Below are 19,418 nucleotides of genomic sequence, written 5' to 3'. Positions count from 1 at the left end.
AATTTAGAAAGGCCACAGTGACAAAATAAATGCAATAAAATATAAAGTAAATAAGCCAAAGTTCATAGTGAATATCAGCATAATAATATTTTCAAATGAAAACATAGTCTCCTATTTCCTGTTTCAGAAAGAACAGAGAAATGTATCAGTGATCCATGGACCTTCATTGCCATGTCCAGCACATGGCTTATGGCGTGTGTCTTGCATTGTTAGGGAATGTTAATCATTTATTGAAAACAGTAAAGTTTACTGTGTGTTCCTAGCACTTAGGTTAATTTTGATAAGAATAATTTAAAGAAGGGCTGGAGAGATGGCTTAGCGGTTAAGCGCTTGCCTGTGAAGCCTAAGGACCCCGGTTCGAGGCTCAATTCTCCAGGACCCACGTTAGCCAGATGCACAAGGGGGCGCACGCATCTGGAGTTTGTTTGCAGTGGCTGGAAGCCCTGGCATGCCCATTCTCTCCTCTCTCTCTCTATCTGCCTCTTTCTGTCTCTGTCACTCTCAAATAAATAAAAATGAAAAAAATTAAAAAAAAACATTTATTAAAAAAAAGAGAATAATTTAAAGAATATAATAAAACCAGGAGTAGCCCTTAAAGAGGATAAAATGTAACTTACAATTGGAAAAAAAAAAAACTAACACAATATGTATCTTGAAAGAAGTAAAACTTGAGGGTAATGTTGAAGGTAAAAGACAGTAAGTACATTCCTCACACGTAAGTTACAATTACATTGGGGAAACATTTCCTTATGTGCAGCATCATTTACTAAATAAATAGATACATTTGAAATTGTCGGTTGAGTTCTTAGACTAATAAGCCATAATTAAATGTAATCAACTGTAAGTTCCAGCCCTTTACTTAACAAATACATTACTTATTAAATGTAGAGTTTATATTGCAAAGTAAAGGAATTACTTCTGTTTTCTCTCTACATTATCCATTATAGAACTCCTATGTGAACATAGGAGTTCTATGGTCTGCACCACATCAAGTCACTAAGTGACCCTTTAGTGAAATGTTACAGAGTGTATAAAATAATGCATGAAGTCATGCATGTCCTGCCTGCAGATAGCATTCCACTGAAGTGAGATATGTGGAATACTATAAACATTCTATAACTGCAGATGAAGACTGAATGCGAAAGGAAAGGTTGATATAGAAAGTATCACAAATATAAGGACAATTATGTTCATATTAACAAATCAGAGTGAAGACATGAATAAAGAGGAAAAGTACACTGTCATTGAAACACTAGAAAATTCTTACCATGGGGCCCACATCTCCGTTTTCACCCTTTTCACCAGGTGGACCAGGTAGACCCTACATAAATATATAAAAGAAAAAGTCAACCCCATGTTTCAATAAAGATATATCTTGATATTTTTAAACATAAAATCAATAGCTAATTATAAATTTAAATAAACAGATGGAAATTAAAATTCAGAAATTAGCATATTTCAATGTTTATGAGATGCTGAGAAAACAGTTCAGTGGTTAAGAGCTATTGATTGAAGAGACTGTCACTCTGGGTTCAATTTCTTAGTTGCCCATGTATTCTGGATACAAAAAGTGGCAAAAACACTTGGCTTTTATTCACAGTGGCAAGAGGCTCTGATGTATCCAAGTACACACACAGACATGCAAACAAACAAAGAATTTCTATATGTACCTGCTGCTGACATTTAAAAGGAAACTTATTAAAGGAGCTTGGTTACCAGTCCAGCTGTGCAACATTCAATTCCTTAGTAGTACTTAAATCCAGATGCACAAAGTGGGTGCATGAGTCTGGGCTTGGTTTGCAGTGGCAAGAGGTGCTGGTACACCCATAATATCTTTCCCTCTCCCCACCCCCCTTTCTCTCTCTTATGTTTTTAATCTCAAACATGGTAACAAACTCAAACCAAAAGCAGGATCTCAAAAAATGAACGATGATTTATCTAATCCTGAAAGAGGTAAATAACAGGAAAGATTACATTCAACAAAATGCTTCTTTTAACATTTTCTATGGTTCCGCAAGCCTCATTTTTTCCAAATATTTCATCCCAGAAAAATTTGATAAGTGAAAGTTTCTTGGGCTGGGGAGATGTCTCAGCATTTAAAATGGTTTGCTTGCAAAACATGCTGGTCTGGGTTTGATTCCCCAGTACCCACATAAAGCCAGATACACAAAGTGGTGCATACATCTATATTTCATTTGCAGTGTTAAGAGGCCTTGGTGTGTCCAACTCTCTCTCTCTCTCTGTCTCTCTCTCCCTTGTAAATAAGTAAATAAAAATGTTTTAAAAATGTTTCTTACACCTTATAGAATAATATCACATTAATAAAATACTAATAATCTAGTCAAGAAGAGTACCTACAAAAATGCAAAGAAATGAAAATGGGGAGACAGATGGCTTAGGAGTTAAGGCACTTGCCTTCAAAGCCAAAGGACACAGGTTCAATTCCCCAGAAACCACATAAGCCAGATGCACAAGGGAGCACACACATCTGGAGTTTGTTTCTGGTGGCTGGAGGCCCTGGCGCACCCATTTTCTCTCTCTGCCCATTTTTTTCTCTCTCTCAAATAAATAAATAAACACAAATAAAAAAGAAAAGAAAATGTATGATGGTATAGAGTTTTAAAATAAAATATAAAATGTAGAGCTAAAAGAAGTGTTATAATTATTGGAAAGAAAATAATCAAAATGGAAACAACTTTAAATATTGTATGACTATGAATCATTTTTAGTTGTAACTTATTTTAATATTATAATCAGTTATAAACAAATATAGCTTATTTTAATGCTTATGCCAAAGTACTTAATATGAAATCTAATCAAGAGGTAAAAACATAATAGCTAAGCTAAAATTTTATTGATCATTGACTTTGGTGCTGAAATGAAATGATTGTGCCAGAGTATCAAAAACAATTTTCTTATTACCAATGAGCATCCACATGCAAAAATAGCTGAAACTTGAGTTTCTGAACACAGCATATGCTGTCACAGGAACGCTTACTTCTGATGCATTTATTGTAATGTAGCATGTCTTAGTAGATGCAGGTTATAGTCCATTGAACTGTTTTTATGATCTACTCATTCTTAGGAAAATGAGAGATTTTTTATTTGTAAACTTTTGAATTCATTTCTTATGTGAAGGCATTAATTACTGACTTAAAACTGAAAATATACACCATAATTTCATCAGCATTTTTTTCAATTTTCAGTAAGCTGTGTAAGAATAGACAATGGTGTACATATATATCTATCCAAAACTGTGACCTTCTTATAGCAGTTTTCGGAAAAATAAAAGAATATCTTAGGAAGAAATAGCCAGATAGGCTTTCCTAGATTTTACTCTACTTAAAATCTTTCAGGAGATAACCTTTAAAATTTTAGATTCCAAGGACATAGGAAATTAAACATGTAAATGGAATTTATCACCAATGAAGTAAATATTTCTCTTTAAGACCAACTTCTTTGGTATGCATTGCAACTTAAATCTAGTAAGTTCTTGTAAACACTTTGAAAATCACATTCTTAATCTGTTTCACAGTTCCTCTTCCCTTTAATATGTTATATTTATTTATGAGAGCTGTACTCAGCAATAAAGTTAACTTGTTTGTTATACTTATTTATTTAAGAGAGAGAGAGAGAGAGAGAGAGAGAGAGAGAGAGAGAGAAAACATGGCTACGCCAGGACTTCTAGCCACTGCAAATGAACTCTAGATGCCTGTACCACTATGTGCAGCTGGCTTACATGGGTCTAGGGAATTGAGCCTGGGTCTTTAGGCTTCACAGACAAGCACCTTAAGTGCTAAGCCATCTCTCCACCCCCCCACCTCCTTTTAATATGGAGAGAACTCTGCTACATTGTATATGGTGGTAATTGCACAGTAGTGTCACTTTGTGGTTACTGCAAGCATAGATTCGTTTTATCATTTTTTTAGTTTGTGCATATGACTGTTTCTATCAGCTTAACCAAACTTTGCAAAAGAAAAAAATGTATTTTTTACATTTGATGATAGTTTGAGGTTATTAAAACAAGGTGGTTTTATTATTAAAATCAATAAAGACATAATGAATCAAATTGTCCTGTTAAGAGGAACTAAGCATGTTGAATGATACTCAAGTGTTAATCAGTTTTCATTCCTTAATTTTTTCCTATGGAGTTACTTAATGCATAGAGAGGCTGTGATTTGATATCTCTCATTTCAAAATCATTTGCCACTTGACACATAAAGAAATTAATTCAAATGACTTTACATTTGTAAAAGATTTATAATTCTAAATAATCATTTTTATTATGTACTATAAATATCATATATATATATATCATTAAAAAATAAATACCAAGTTGAAAAATGATATTTCATCAAAATATTAGAATGTTTTTGTTGCTTATATAAATATTAAAAACAACTAAAGATAATACAATACAGAGTTTTGCCTAACACAAAGAAAACATATTCAAGTAAATGTTTCTTGTCATATAGTGCTTGACAATTAAATATGATTTGCCCAAATGCTTCACATGGTATATAGCTTAAGCTATATCTATTGAACAATTGTTTTTATTTTACTTATTAACACTTGCTGCCACCAAATGGTTGCTATTTAGTACCATTCAAAATGCATTCAAATTTTGTTAGTTATCTGTGGTACTAATTGCTCCTGCTATAATTCTTACCCAAAAAATTATTCCAACATCTTAGTTTTAACTATCAGGTCTGCAAGACTGAGTTTACTTTATAAACCAAATAAGAATAAAGATAGGAAGTATAATATCTAACATGTCAGAAACATAAACCAGCCAGACCTATGTTCAGAAAATTAATAGTTTTGCTAATATTTTTATTTATTTACTTTAGATAGATAGATAGAGAGATATATAGAGAGAGAAATCGAGAGAGAGAAGAGAGAGAGAGAGCATGGGTGCACCAGTGCCTCTTGCCACGGCAAATGAATTCTAGACACACGCACCACCTTGAGATCTGGCTTTTAGATGGGTACCGGGGAATCGAACCTGGGCCCTTAGGCTTTGCAGGCAAGCACCTTAACTGCTATCTGTCCAGCCCTCAGAAAAACTAATTCTTGATGAAAATGCTGTTGAATCTTTCATGCCTGTAGGTAAAATACTGATTACTCAATACTGTGCCCAAGCTTTTCCACAGAAATGACGCTTCATTGTACCTGCACCAGCAATCGCCATGGGATGCACCAGTAGGAATGGTGGAAAGAAACTTCCCGTTGCTTCTTACCTGAAGGCCTATGGGACCAGGAGGTCCTGGGAAACCTCGAGCACCTTCGTCTCCTTTTTGTCCAAACATCCCCTGTTGTCCTCTGGGCCCTGGTTCACCATCCCCACCCTACAGAACAGAAAGAAACCTGTCACAAGTTAGCCAAAAATTACCTAAATAAATAAGCAAACAAATAAAATGAAGTCTGCTATGCTATGATAAGCAAGCAGAAATAATGCACTACATAATAATCAAGCAGACAGGGCTGGAGAGATGGCTTAGCAGTTAAGCGCTTGCCTGTGAAGCCTGAGAACCCCAGTTGGAGGCTTGATTCTCCAGGACCCATGTTAGCCAGATGCACAAGGGGGCGCACGCCTCTGGAGTTTGCAGTGGGCTGGAAGCCTTGGCGCACCCATTCTCTCTCTCTCCCTCTCTCTCTCTCTCTCTCTCTCTCTCTCTCTCTCTCTCTCTCTCTCTCTCTAACTTTTTGTCTCTCTGTTACTTTCAAATAAATAAATAAAAATGAACAAAAAATAAAAAAAATAATAATCAAGCAGACAACAGGTGGGGTTCCTATCATCTTCTCAATCTTCACAATCTTCTTTATTTCTGGAGTATGGCGGCTTTTGATTTGCTCATTGTACCAAATCAAAGGAAAAATGGTCTGGCACACAAAATAATGTTCGCAATTTATCACACAGGAAACAATGTTCCACTGGTTCCTGTGGATGGAGATATATATATATATAATGTGCGTGCGTGTGTGCGTGCGTGCATGCGTGTGTGTGTGTTTTAAGGAGACATTGGCTATGGGATCATTTAAATAAGACTCCATGTTTAGCATGCAAAAGAAACATTACCACCCCAAATCAACTGGTTTTATGACTGACAGTTGATGAATTTAATCACAAAGCTAAAATTGCAGCATCTGAAGGCCCTAGAGTGCCCATTCCATTCTCTGTCTCCCCCCTCCCTCTCTCTCTCAAATAAGTAAATAAATAAAAATAAAAGTAAAGAGTTTAAAATACTTAAACTTGCTAACTACATTAGAATGAATACTTACAGCAATCCCGGGGGCACCAACAGGTCCTTGAAGACCTGGAGGACCAGGAGGACCCTGAAATGAGAAATCTTATGATTAAAGCTAGAAAACTCTCAGCTCTATTAACCAAAAGTCTTGACTGGCCAAAGAGGAAATATTGTCAGAAGTCTTTTGTATTTAACAAACTCAACCATCACTTATTTTAGTCCCTGGAACCATGTACTTTCATATTTAGGATCAATTTAAGATTGACATTTGTTCAAAACACTCTCCTGAGTAATGTACCAGATATATAAATAATGGATTATTTAAGATAACCTAAATCAATTTCAAGATTTCACATTTGAAAAATTTAAAAACATCACATTTCTTTAGTGAGATACATATGTTGGAAGGAGCAGCTAAAGAATTCCTAATATACTATCCTTTATTTGTATAGCAACAGTCTGAGAACCCTTTCTGAAGAGAATATGTTCATATGTGAAAATTAACAATTCATGTATGTACACACATGTGAAACTGGTTTTAGATATGAAGTGAGAAGAACTCTGTATTTTGAACCATTGGTTTCAAAATCTATAATGAATAATACATTCTTAGATACATCCTAATGGGTTTGCATTCTTTCATGATTGATAACTGGTCAAAGTTGGTAAAATAACTCAAGTACTAAAGATATATCATTGCAATGCATAGTCCTTTATCATGGCTGCCATACTGTGGGCATAAAACTTTTAAAATATGGATTTTGCAAATATATATAGACCTTTGAGGCATACTAAAGAAATTTATTCTAGCTCAAAATTGTTCACATTACCATCCCGGCATTACTTGTATTTAATACAGAACTAGTGATGCAAAGGGGAGGCCTGGTTAAATTGCTGGTGTTTTAGCAGCTATCAAGTCAGTAGCTACAGACTGTGATAGACATCATTGCCTCTTCAGACCAGCTAGAATGGCTGCACTGAATGATCTAATCTTATTAAATATTGACTTTCTGCACTTGCTTTTTAAGATTGTTAAAGCAAAATGGCAAACATACATGAGGCACTTTTCTTCCACACTGAAGAACAACTAAGAACATTGCCTCTGTCAACAGAAGTGTATGGGCTGCTACCTGAGTTGTGAGCAAACTAGGAACTTTCTCTGATAAATACTGCCCTTGGTTGAAAGGGAGACTCGTGGAAAGCTCTGGGATTTGGTAGTTATGTTAAAGAGAGTAACGGTATCCTGTAACTTCATAAAACCAGCTGGCAGTATGTATTACCGCTGATCATAATTAAATTTCAAGTAAAATTAGGAGTATTTTAAAAATCTTTATCTGCCAAATTTTGCCCCACAGACTGCTTATGCTTTCATATGTTATAGATAGATAGATAGATAGATAGATAGATAGATAGATAGATAGATAGATGATAGATAGATAGATAGATAGATAGATAGATGATAGACTGATAAAATATCCATGGCTTCACACACTAGCCAAATAACTTCCAAGTGTCTGATGCAAGAAATTAAAAAAAAAAAAAAGATACAAGAGGGAAAGTATCGTTCGAAGTGCAAGAGAAAGGTTGAGGTGATGGCTCAGTTGGTAAAGTGCTTGCCTCCCAAACATGAGGCCTGAGTTCTAGCCCCATCTTTCTGGAGTCCTTAAAAATATTTAGAATATACAAAGATCCTGAAAAAAATAATTGGTGCCCTGCTGGCATATAAAATGGTCAGTCAGTCATATTTAACTATAGCTTTTAAGGAAGCAATAAAAACAACTTTTCTGAGCATAGGCTTTGTCAAATCCATAATATTATACTGATGGGAAAATAAAATTTACTCATATTTAGTAATCTAAAACAAATAAAAGAAATACTAAATAGAATGTTCCAAGTTTCTTTCCAGTAACTATTGCATGACAATACTGAAGCTGGTTTTCAGCACACATTTTTTTGCTTTAATTTTGCAGTTTCCCTCTAAATCCAGTGAATGAGAATTGTTGGTCACTTACCAAGATTCTGTTCTATGGAATTAAAAAAAAAAATGATGAAAACCTTTTTACGAGTTAAGTACTACAATTATCTACAAGCGCTGTCTGTTTTGAGTAAAAAAAATTCCCTTCAGTTAAGAAATGTTCAACACATAGGATGTTGGCAATCTTCAGGTTGGGGCTCACACAATTCTAGTAAGCCTTCCTGAGAAGACATGTATAGGGGGAATTTTTTTGAGGGGGGTGCCAGAACAGGCAGTTAGTTTAATTAGGCAGGATCAGGATGGCCCTTAGAAGGAGGGGCCTTGGGATACCACACCTATCGCAGCTTGCTCCACCTGTGCCAATCCTGGGATTTAGCACTTATCCAGCCCACCCAATTAAATGCCCCTCAAGTGAGCACCCTGCCCAGATATGGGTGGCTTTCTCCCCTAAGCCCAGACTGATTGGCTGGGACAATGGTGTAGGTGTGCCTAGGTGGGATAACTCAAACATTGCATTCCCCTGGCCCTCAGAGAGAGGGGCCCGCTTTCTCCTATCTCCAGAGCTGGCAGCAAGGTCTTTGGACAGGTAAGGCTTACCATGCTGGGGTGGGAAGAGACACATTTTTCCTTTTATTGCCATCTTCACTTTTGGTCCTTCATAAAAGCTCACGTTATTTTAAAATTCCCTCTCACATTTTTTTTTTTTTTTTTCCTGAAATCCGTATCTGGTCTTCCTGAAGTATACTCGGCCACATGGGCTTTTGGGCTCCACGTGAGGTACTTCTCCCCTCATCGCTTTGTTTTTCCCCTTACCTCTCAGCTTCCCCCTTTCCGCACTCTTTTGTAAAATCTAAATAAAACGTGGCAATTTAAAAATCAAAAAAAGAATGGTATTTAACACACACACGTCCACACACACATTCATACATACGGTACCTCTCATTCACACTTGCAGCCATACCACATGCTCATACACACAACAAGTTCTATGTTGATGTAAGTGACAATACCAATTCTAAAAGCATGGAAATGATAGACAGGCTGGTCATATCCTATAATTAAGAGCATCCTATTAGAAAATAATTGATCGCACATACATTTGTATATTAGGCGAAAAAAGCTAAAATTTTAAAAACCTTCAACTACATATTCGTAGATGTCCTTTAAAGAGTATAAAACAGTAAACATAGGAATTTAAATACATAAGAGTTATCACATAATTTCTTAAATCCAAGAAGGAATTTTTAAAATTATATAATTTAAAGTTAATGTAGTTAGGACAAAATACTAGAAGTCAAAACACACATATATTTGAATGACAGGCAGAAACTATTTAACAGTTTGTATACACGGACAAGGTAACAGTCGGAGGTGTTTGGCTGTGTCTCTTGGTCATATAGGTAATGAAAATGTTTCATTACACAATTTTTTTTTGTTGTTGTTGTTGTTTTGTTTTTTGAGGAAGGGCTTACTCTAGCCCAGGCTGACCTGTAATTCACTATGGAGTCTCAGGGTGGCCTCGAACTCACCACAATCCGCCTACCTCTGCCTTCCTACTGCAGGGATTAAAGGCGTGTGCCACCACGCCCAGCGACTCTCCATTTTTTTTTATAGTGGCGTTATAAAAAAAAACAAACAAAAAACACCAGCATCATACTTTCATTACATAAGTACAAGAATAGGATTTTTCAGTATTATAACATTAAACACAAACTGTGGTGATATATAACAAGGATAGTGAACTACGTGATAATTTGAGTATCTGCAGCGTCACAGCCTAAGGTGTTCAAAGAAAGATGCTACCAGGGGAAGGCGTAGGAAACTCACATTTTCTCCTTTGTCACCCTTGCTGCCTTTTTGGCCTGGTTCACCAATTTCACCCTGTATTTGAAAGATGTAAGGGAAAGTTCATTTTTAATTTGTCACATCTGTCATCTCATTGCCATCACTATCATGAATTTAAGACATTTAACCTTTATTAGAACTACACACTAGCATTCACTAACACTGTTTCTAATGTAAAAGGCCCATGCTCTCTGCTCCTAGCAGTCTAGAGTAGATTAATATACAGGCAACCCAAGTCAGCTTTGATATACTAAAATTGGAATTCCAATAAAAAACTGATTGTCTTGAATATAGCCATGACAAGCTGATAATGAGAGTGCATTCATTCATAGACATATAATTGCATATTAACAAAATGTACTTCTTGCTTTCCAAAGACCAAGATTATGAGAGTATTATTTCACAAATATTGTAAAATTTTAAATAATCTTAGAAAATAAATTAAGAATGATAAAGCACTTTATTTGGAATGAAAAGCTTATAACCTTTACCTGTATGTTAACAAAAACTGAGTTATCCCTTGAGCAGCAACTCATTCTTAAATCTTACAAAGAAATTTCTAAGAACTGATAATACACAAATAATAATTTTAACTCTAAATCATTTTCAGTATCCTATTTTACTGGCACTATTGTCTCATCCAGTTTTCTATTTATATTGCATATTTTCATTAATGGAAAATATGTGAATTTTCAATCTGGAAAAGTAACACTTTGGATTTCACTGAAGGTACAAAAATCTGAAAAATAAAAAAAAAACAACTAATCTTCTCAGCATATAATCTTCAAAAAATTAACTATAGAATTTCTGGGAAGAAATGAATAATGAACACCAACCTTATCTCCGTCTTCTCCAGGGGAGCCAGCAGGACCAGCAGGTCCCGGGAGACCCACGGGACCTTGCACTCCGTCTCTGCCTGCAGGGCCTTGGGGGCCCTTTTCTCCCTGCATTGAAAACCCAACATAACATTCATTCTCTGTAAGAAATCTATATAAAATCGCTATTTTCTAGGAGTTTTAAGCAAGTTAATTCCTATATCTAAAGAGGAAAATGTTAATGTTTCTGGAAAAACAATTGCAATGTGATAAATGACAAGGTCACTATATTAAGAATAACACCACTTTTAGTATTTTATGAATCTCAGGTTATGGTCCACAAGAGGAATTCAGAGTCAGTTGAGAATTTGTCTATCCTTCAGCACCCCCCCCCCCTTTTTTTTGTGGAGCTGCAATAACTTGGCTGCTCAGAGTTGGAGGGCTTCAGGAAGCCTCAGACATTCTTAAGTTCCGCAGCGTGAGGTTGTGGCCACACATGCCTGGAACTCCAGTTCCCAGAGAGAAAAACTCCAAGAGCAATAGAGGAGACACCTGATATCCTCCACTGGCCTCTGTGAACATCTCAGTCCCTAAAAGGCATCTACAATGCATGCATACGACATCTCACTAACAGAATTCAGTTTTCTTTAGGAATTAATCCATCTAATAAACTATTTCCATCAACGTGATAATTTTGCCATAATAATCAGTCAGCCACAATTATCATCATATGAATGCTTTGTGGATATTTTTGCCTCTTGCTTTCCAAAGCTGGCTGTTTAGGTTAATGGAAAGCTTGAGTTGCACATCACCCATCTTACCTTTTTGTTAGTGCAAGCCTATATCTGCTAAACACTAGGTGACATTTTTACACACACACACACACACACACACACACACACGCACACACACACGCACACACACACATATATATTTTAATTTGAGAGAAAGGGGGATGGGGAATGGGAATGCCAGGGCTTCAACCACTGCAAACAAACTCCAGATGTGTGTGCTCTCTTGTGCTCATGTGTGACATTGTACACTTGTGTCACTGTACTTGTGGATAACGTGGGGCTTGGAGATTCTAACATGAGTTCTTAGGCTTCTCAGGCAAGCGCCTTAACCACTAAGCCGTCTCTCCAGCTCCCCCCCCCCCCCCACCACCACCCATGACACTGTTAACCTAAGCCACTGGTAGGAGGTAAAATCAAAATTTAAATTTGGGAATAGTGAAAAGAAAATGCTGCAGGTAACACTGTGGCCAGTATTTCCATGAGTTTTTACCAACTTTTGCATGGATATCAAGGGCTAGTCTATGTCAACATTGTCAGAAATACTCTCTGTCAGTATGCCTGAGTGAACATTTCTCTAAAAGATAAACAAAAACATTATTTACTGGTTAATTTTCATAGCAAATAGTTCATTAATGAAAGAATAGGATAGACATAGGACTGGTGAGTAAGGATTACATTTTGCCTTCTCTAGTCAGGATAGGGTCAACTATTGAAAATCCAGGCTCAAATCTCCCTCTTAAAATATCTCTACCAATAAGTTTTCATCTCTCTCTTCAAATCAATTTTTTATAACTGCTATCTGTGCTTTTGATTCTAATGCCTACTTCAATATTTTACTTCTTTACAAAGCCTTAATATTTATCCAATATAAAACACAGAACAAAACTTACTTAATTATATTATTTTTGTAAAAATTCTTTCTCTGTACCCATTCTTTATCTCATTGTACAAGTTGCACAAATTAAATATGCCTTAAATTTTTGAATGAACTTTCATCAAAGGGACTGAACCCATTTTCATCCAATGTCCTAATATACAGCACACTGAAAAATACAGAGCTTTAAGAAAGATTCTTAGCACATTTATAAATATTGTTTTTAATTTATCCCCTAAATTATATACACATACACATAGCCTCAATCTAATATTCTAATTTCTTCTGAGAAATTCAAAGAAAATTTATTTGGATTTTTTTTTTTTTTTTTTTTTTGAGGGGGTGGTTCAAGGTATGGTCTTCACTCTAACTCAGGCTGGCTGGCCTGGAATTCACTCTGTAGTCTCAAGGTGGCATTGAATTCATGGCGATCCTCCTAAATCTGCTACCCAAGTTCTGGGATTAAAGGCGTGCACCACCACGCCCAGCAGAAAATTTATTTTGAAACTGAGATGGTTCAAATGTGCTTTCCCCAGAGCATGTTAGAAAACTGGGCCCCAACCAAACAGGATGGAAAGCGAGGCCTAAGGAGAGGGTATCAGGCCGTGAGGACAGAATGGGTGAGTTCAAGCTACTGTCAGAGGAGAGGGACATTATCACAGTTACATGCGCAATGCAGGCGGATTCCCCCTCTTTCCCTCTCTCTTGACTTCTCACTGCTACAGCTGCATCATGCTTCATGAGGTATAGCTCCTTCATCTTTGACATCTCAGATTCCAGAAGTGGCAGTCAATGTACTTGTGTTCTTTACAAATTACTCAATATGGCGCTGGTTATTGGAACAAAAAAAGTGTCTAACAATATATCAGAGTAACAGTAAAAAAAAAAATGAGTGCAACTTATTTTCTAACTGAAGAATTAATGATACAATGATAGTTACAGTTTGAATACAAGCTTAAACTGAACTGCACATGGCAAGACTTATTAAAAAACAGTATTAAACATATTTTTGGGTCTCATAACCAGCACACACACAAACAGTATCTATCTACCTACCTATCTATCTACCTATCTATCTATCTATCTATCTATCTATTTTGTGCTTTGATCATAGAGACTTAAAGAATATTTTTTAATTTTACTGTGTATTTAGTATCACAAGTTAGATACTATTATCTCCTTGCCCCAACTCCCATTACCTCGTGAGCCCTGGTCAATGGGATTATGGAAATCACTGGGGGGTTATAAATAACAGAATCAAAGGGAGAAATGAAACAAGAGAAATCTTGAGAAAGAAACATAAGTCTAGTAAATAAATTCAATAATAATTGCAGTATAAAAAATTTCAGTATTCAATGAATATATCGTGTCATAATTAGTTAGATGTTTCTCATCTCGCTCAGTAATCGAGAAGCCGAGCTGCTTGCTTGATATTCAGTTATGGAGTATGGGAACAACTGACAATAAAACTGTATTGCTGGAAGTGTGAGAAGTTCAAATATTCCAACATAAAGCAGCAAGGTACAGTTTTAATCAAAACTCCCAATTTTATTTTTAAAAAAGAGCAAAAATGAGAAGTCTTTTACATTAATAATATTCTACTCCCTCACAGGTACTAGGGTTTCATAAAGGGTGGGAAAATGTCATTTCCTTTAATTGATTCTGAAGGTTTCTCTGTTATAAGTGTAAAGGGAGGTGCCTTTATATGCCAGGCACATATGTAAGGAAAATGCAATGAGGTATGAAGAGCTAATATTCTTGCATGAAATATAATGAGATGTTCAGGTTGGCAGTGTAATACGTTTTGCCCTAGACATTACTTACTGGAGCACCTTTCTCTCCAGCTGGACCAGGAGGGCCCTGGGGTCCTGGACGCCCTGGCAAACCAATTGGGCCAGCTGTACCTGCTGAACCACGCTCTCCTGGGGAACCCTATAATACAAGAAAAGAAGTATTTCATTATTAATAATGGGAAAGTGATACTGACTTAAAAGCTACTTATTTAACAGAGGTAGCATAAAACTAGCAAAATATATAACAAATAACTTTTAGATGATTTTAAGATTTCAAAAGCAAATATCTGTCCTTACAACTTGAGAGATTAAAATATAGTCACCATATTAAGTACAGATGTTAAGTGAATAAATAGTATGTTGAAAACATAAGTCAATTATATTTTATAGGTATCATAGTATGGACATTGTGTACTTAGTTGTACATGGTGATTTATAAATAAGATGTCTGAGCTCTGTCATCTTATCCAGTTTTCTTCTGGCCTTGTAAAGCATTGGAGAAAGATAAATATCTGCACCATTATTTTCTAAAAGTGATTTCTGGAATTCACTTCAATATTTCTAAATCCAAAAAGTAAGCTCAGATGTTCTCAGAAACAAATTTTAATAAACCAAATTTTGATAGTCACTATTCCAGAGTTTGGGTTTTTTTTACAACACAATGTCCTTAAACATCATCCTTGTCTTCTTATGCCACATTGATCTTATTATGAACATCAATGAGTTAATCCCCATCTAATCAATTTTGCCCAACTGACATTCAAGAAGTAGGCCATATAAGCTTTATCTAACTTGCTTTCAAAAAATTTCATATACAAAGAATGTTTCAAAGCCTTAAAGACTGCATTCCTGCACATGACCTGAAGCAACCAACTGAGAAAGTACTGAGTGATGGAAAGTCAAACATGCTATGCTAAATTATATAAGATATAATCTATTTAATACTTCCACTAGTGTTTAATAAAACATAACATATCTCTTTATATTATATTCCTATTATTTTATGATGGTAAATGTAATTGCCATATTATTTCAAGCAAAAATTAAGGAAATTTGATGGCTAGTATCTCTCCCTAATAGCTAACATATATGTAAAGATAAAATTTCAAAACTCATAGGGAAATTATTTAAAAAACACACAGAATGTATCACTTTTGCACTGATGTGCAGGTATTATAATTTCATGTATGGATATAATACCACTTGATAAATACAGATTATAAAAATAGTTCTAATTTATATTTTCATTTGCAAGGGAACAAGTTACACAAGACTACAAGAGTAGTGAAAATAGCCACAATTATTTGTACTTACATAGTGTATTACTATTATTGACATGTTACATGAAAGTTACTCAAAGCCTGTAATTTGGCTGTTTAAAGCAAATTATGTTTAATATTTAAAATTCAACCCAATGCCTCAAATAGTTAATGTATCTCGAATAAAGAAAAAATGTTGGTTTGAATTTGGCAAATGTATATACATATATATATATATATAAATTGAAGCATTACTCTTTTAATTTCTCTCTTGGAGCATTCATAAGATGAAATTTCAGATTATCATCTTGCTTTTAGAAACTGCATTAAAATTAATAACAAAAATATATTACTTTTCTGTACTTATAATATTGCTCATGATCTTGTCATCTCTCATAAAATGTGAAACAGATGATGAAACCTCAGAGCCTTTTCCTATGTGCATTTTTGCCCTAACAGTATAATTACAATTTCCTTTCTTACTAGTTATCACAAATATTCTATAAGCCTCAATATTTGTAATAACAGAACGTTCTGCTGTGATTTCACTCTATACATAAATTCATGAAAACTGAAAATCTTAGATGGTACTTATTGATTAAACATCTGTTATATAGCAAAGCTGTGGATATTAAATATTCCCTGACTAGTTTTAGAAGAATAAGCTTTTCACTCCTTAAATCTCAACTTAGCAACTGGAAAAGTCTCCCTCCTTCTCTCTCTCTTCTCCTCCCCCTCTCCCTCTCACAAAGTAAGTTTCAAGCTAATATTAGAAGAAGTTCCCATGTACATAGTCAGCACAGATATATTAAAAGTCTATTCTTACTCATCACCTACCAAAGCAGAGATCCAGAAGCTCCTAAGAACTTATCACTGAGGGGGCAGAAAGATTATAAGAGCTACAGGTTGAGACATCATGCCCAGAGGCATCCCCCGCTCACAAAAATAATTGACTGCTGCTTCACAGAGCATAACCCACAACCCCATAGGGAATACCTGCAACCCCACTGAGGAGCATCCCCACAGGAATGGGGGGAAGGAAGAGGGAAAAGAGAATATCAACATATGGAGTATCCATATGAAATATTTTGTTAATAATAATAATAAGACTAAAAAATTCATCTTCTTGAGGAACTGGGAATACAAACTGTATTAGTATAGTATAGCGTACCTTATGCAGAAACTCTTTAGAAAAGCACACTGCAGGTGAGTTTTCTTACACAGATTGAAGGTTATATAAATGTCAGATTAACAGTTATATATATCAGGAAATGTTTAGGGTTAAAGGTAGAAAAAATAGATAATATTTAGCTCCTCAATCTTGGGAATTTCTGCTAGTTCCCCTCAATGACTCAGAACTTGTAGTCATGAGCACACAGCAAAATAAGAAACCCAGATAAACCAAAGTAAGTATGTGACTTGAATGTGTCAACTTTCCCTTTCCAGCCCTTGAACTGGTAACTTTCTTCTGATGTTCAGCAAATTTTCTTGTGGCTCGAGTATTTGGGACATAAATAACAGCCTGTTATCAGGTTTGTGAGATGTCAAAAATAGTGACATACCTGAAAATCTTTTATCTAGGTTAAAACATGAACTTGTATAGTTAAAGAACTATGCATTCTTGAATATTATGCATACTTCACATGCTAATGCAGATGTACAGTGGCACATGTTTAATGATGTAGATAGTCTTAAATCATTATAAAATGAAAGTTCACGCTACAGGAAACTATGGTCCCGAGGCTGTATGTATCGCTAAGGCAATACTATTAATGCCGAGGAAAGTTTACCTGAAAATAACTGCAGCCTCTCCAGGCTTCCCATCACCACGTTATCGTTCCTTGCTATAATCATGATTCATTGCATTGGGAACAGTAAGAAGCAAAATAGCTGCTTTTCCTTCCTGATAGACCAGAGCCAAGCATTCCAACCACCTAAACCCTTCTGTTTCTGCACTCATTAGTGCACACAATTAGCAGAAAGCAGGCATTGAGTAATGTGATTGACATGTGTTTGTTTTCTCTCCTGCACGCTGTGGGGTCGCAGCAGGAGGCTAATGACAGAGGAGCTGTGAATCACAGCCACGCAGAGCTCAGCTGCCTAACATGTCCATACTTACAACTGGACCTGGTGGGCCCTGGGGACCTTCGCCTCCTTTCAGTCCAGGTGCACCCTGGGAAAAGTTAAAGAGAAAGAGAGACAGAAAGAACATAAACCCATGTGAATGGAATAGAAAATAGGAGATGTATCAAAGGCAAAATGAGAATGTCAGGAAGCGTAAAATGCATACATACACACATGTATATTATGATAATCAAATGCATAGGTTTATACATAGTCTCTTAATTTATACTCATATCTCTTAAGCTGAGAAACATCCTTCCAAGCAGAAATCTCATTCTTATCCTTTGCCTAGGTGTTGATTGATCATACCTGAGCTCCAGGAAGACCTCTTTCACCTGGGAAACCACGTATTCCTGCTGGTCCATCCTTCCCTGAAATACCTTGGGGACCTGGGTCACCCTGAAAAAAAAATACAGTACACATCCATTAATACAGAGTCATTTCTATTGAGTCTTTTAGGAACAAAACTTTGATTTCTTCCAGTCTTGAATTAAGTAAGACTTGGAAGCAGAACCTGAATAGCATTTAATTATGAGACTAGTGTGGGAAATACTGCAGATGTTAAACTAAAGTAATGACAATGAGGTTTGACGGTATACATAAATTTGTGGTATTGTGTGGACAGTCAGCTAACTGATTCTCCATTATTATTCAGTAATGTCTTAAAATGAACTCACCTCATATGAGATATCTTTCTGATACATCATTGTGACTTTAATTTAAATGCTATAGAGTAACGCCTATGGCCATGTGGTAAGAATTATGTGGGATATAAGCAGATGCTCTGAGCTAGGGAAAACCCTGGAACTCTTTTTACCTTAGCACCTTCTCTCCCTGCAGCACCAGGGAGGCCTTGTTCTCCAGGAGGGCCCGGGGGGCCAGGATGCCCACGCTCACCTATTGGACCAGTTTCACCAGTTGGTCCCTAAATTAAACAAGCAAAACCATGTTATTATGGGTTTTTGTTTGTTTGTTTTTGCTACATAAATAAGGAAAACAGAAATTCAACAACTATTCCCTCACTCAAAAGTTCATTACATATTCTCCTTTATTTACATGACATCCTATGAAACACTTCCCATAACTTCATGGAAGTAGCTCGTCTCACAAAAAAAATTTGAAAACGTTACATGTAATTTTGGTTGGAATAGCCAAATGTACCAGAGGGATGTATAAATCCCAAATTTACTAGATGTATCATTTCTTTACTAAAATAATTGCTTCAGTGTAGGAACAGCTAAGTACGGGTTCAAACTGTGTGTTTTTTTTAATACAGTTTTATCTCATTCTTATTTACATGAAGTGTCAAATCAGCTTTAAGATAAAGAGGAACTGAGCCCCATCAGTGGGTTCTCAATGAATCACCCCTTGATTACCACCCAGTTTCTCTGGTGACCCAAACAACTGAAATGGTTCTCTCTAATACATTCATGGGCTGTGGACCATTGCACCAGGCTGTAAATTTCTGCTCATTTGACAAAGTTTAAGGAGTGATGCGTGGTGGTCCTGAGCGCTGCGAGCAAGTGTGGAAGTGCAGTTCCTCCAGGCCAAGGCTGTAACAAATAGGCAGCTACCTTCAGCTGCAGTAAATGCCAGAGTGAAAAATGTCAGGGAGTTTAAGTGTCCCCCAAGGGACACTGTGGTGTGCAGTCAGAGTACAAAAGCTTGCTAGTGTAAACAGTCATGGTGAC

The 19,418-nt window shown here is 36.0% G+C and overlaps 1 protein-coding gene across 7 annotated transcripts in view; it reads right to left on the bottom strand.

Annotated features, from left to right (window-relative positions):
- The window catches only part of Col11a1 (collagen type XI alpha 1 chain), a 183,247-nt gene that overhangs the window by 36,509 nt on the left and 127,320 nt on the right, over positions 1-19,418 (bottom strand). For all 7 annotated transcript variants that reach the window (XM_045138399.1, XM_004659073.2, XM_004659074.2 and 4 more), the window contains 9 exons: positions 18,545-18,652; positions 18,037-18,126; positions 17,723-17,776; positions 14,376-14,483; positions 10,905-11,012; positions 10,051-10,104; positions 6,283-6,336; positions 5,241-5,348; positions 1,268-1,321 (listed from right to left, as the gene is read on the bottom strand). In XM_045138399.1, coding sequence (XP_044994334.1) covers positions 1,268-1,321; positions 5,241-5,348; positions 6,283-6,336; positions 10,051-10,104; positions 10,905-11,012; positions 14,376-14,483; positions 17,723-17,776; positions 18,037-18,126; positions 18,545-18,652 — 738 coding nt within the window. The remainder of the gene's footprint in view (positions 1-1,267; positions 1,322-5,240; positions 5,349-6,282; positions 6,337-10,050; positions 10,105-10,904; positions 11,013-14,375; positions 14,484-17,722; positions 17,777-18,036; positions 18,127-18,544; positions 18,653-19,418) is intronic.

Source organism: Jaculus jaculus, chromosome 19, assembly GCF_020740685.1.
Source record: "Jaculus jaculus isolate mJacJac1 chromosome 19, mJacJac1.mat.Y.cur, whole genome shotgun sequence".
NCBI classification, from domain to species: Eukaryota; Metazoa; Chordata; class Mammalia; order Rodentia; family Dipodidae; genus Jaculus; species Jaculus jaculus.
This window is presented reverse-complemented; position numbering and strand designations above follow the sequence as displayed.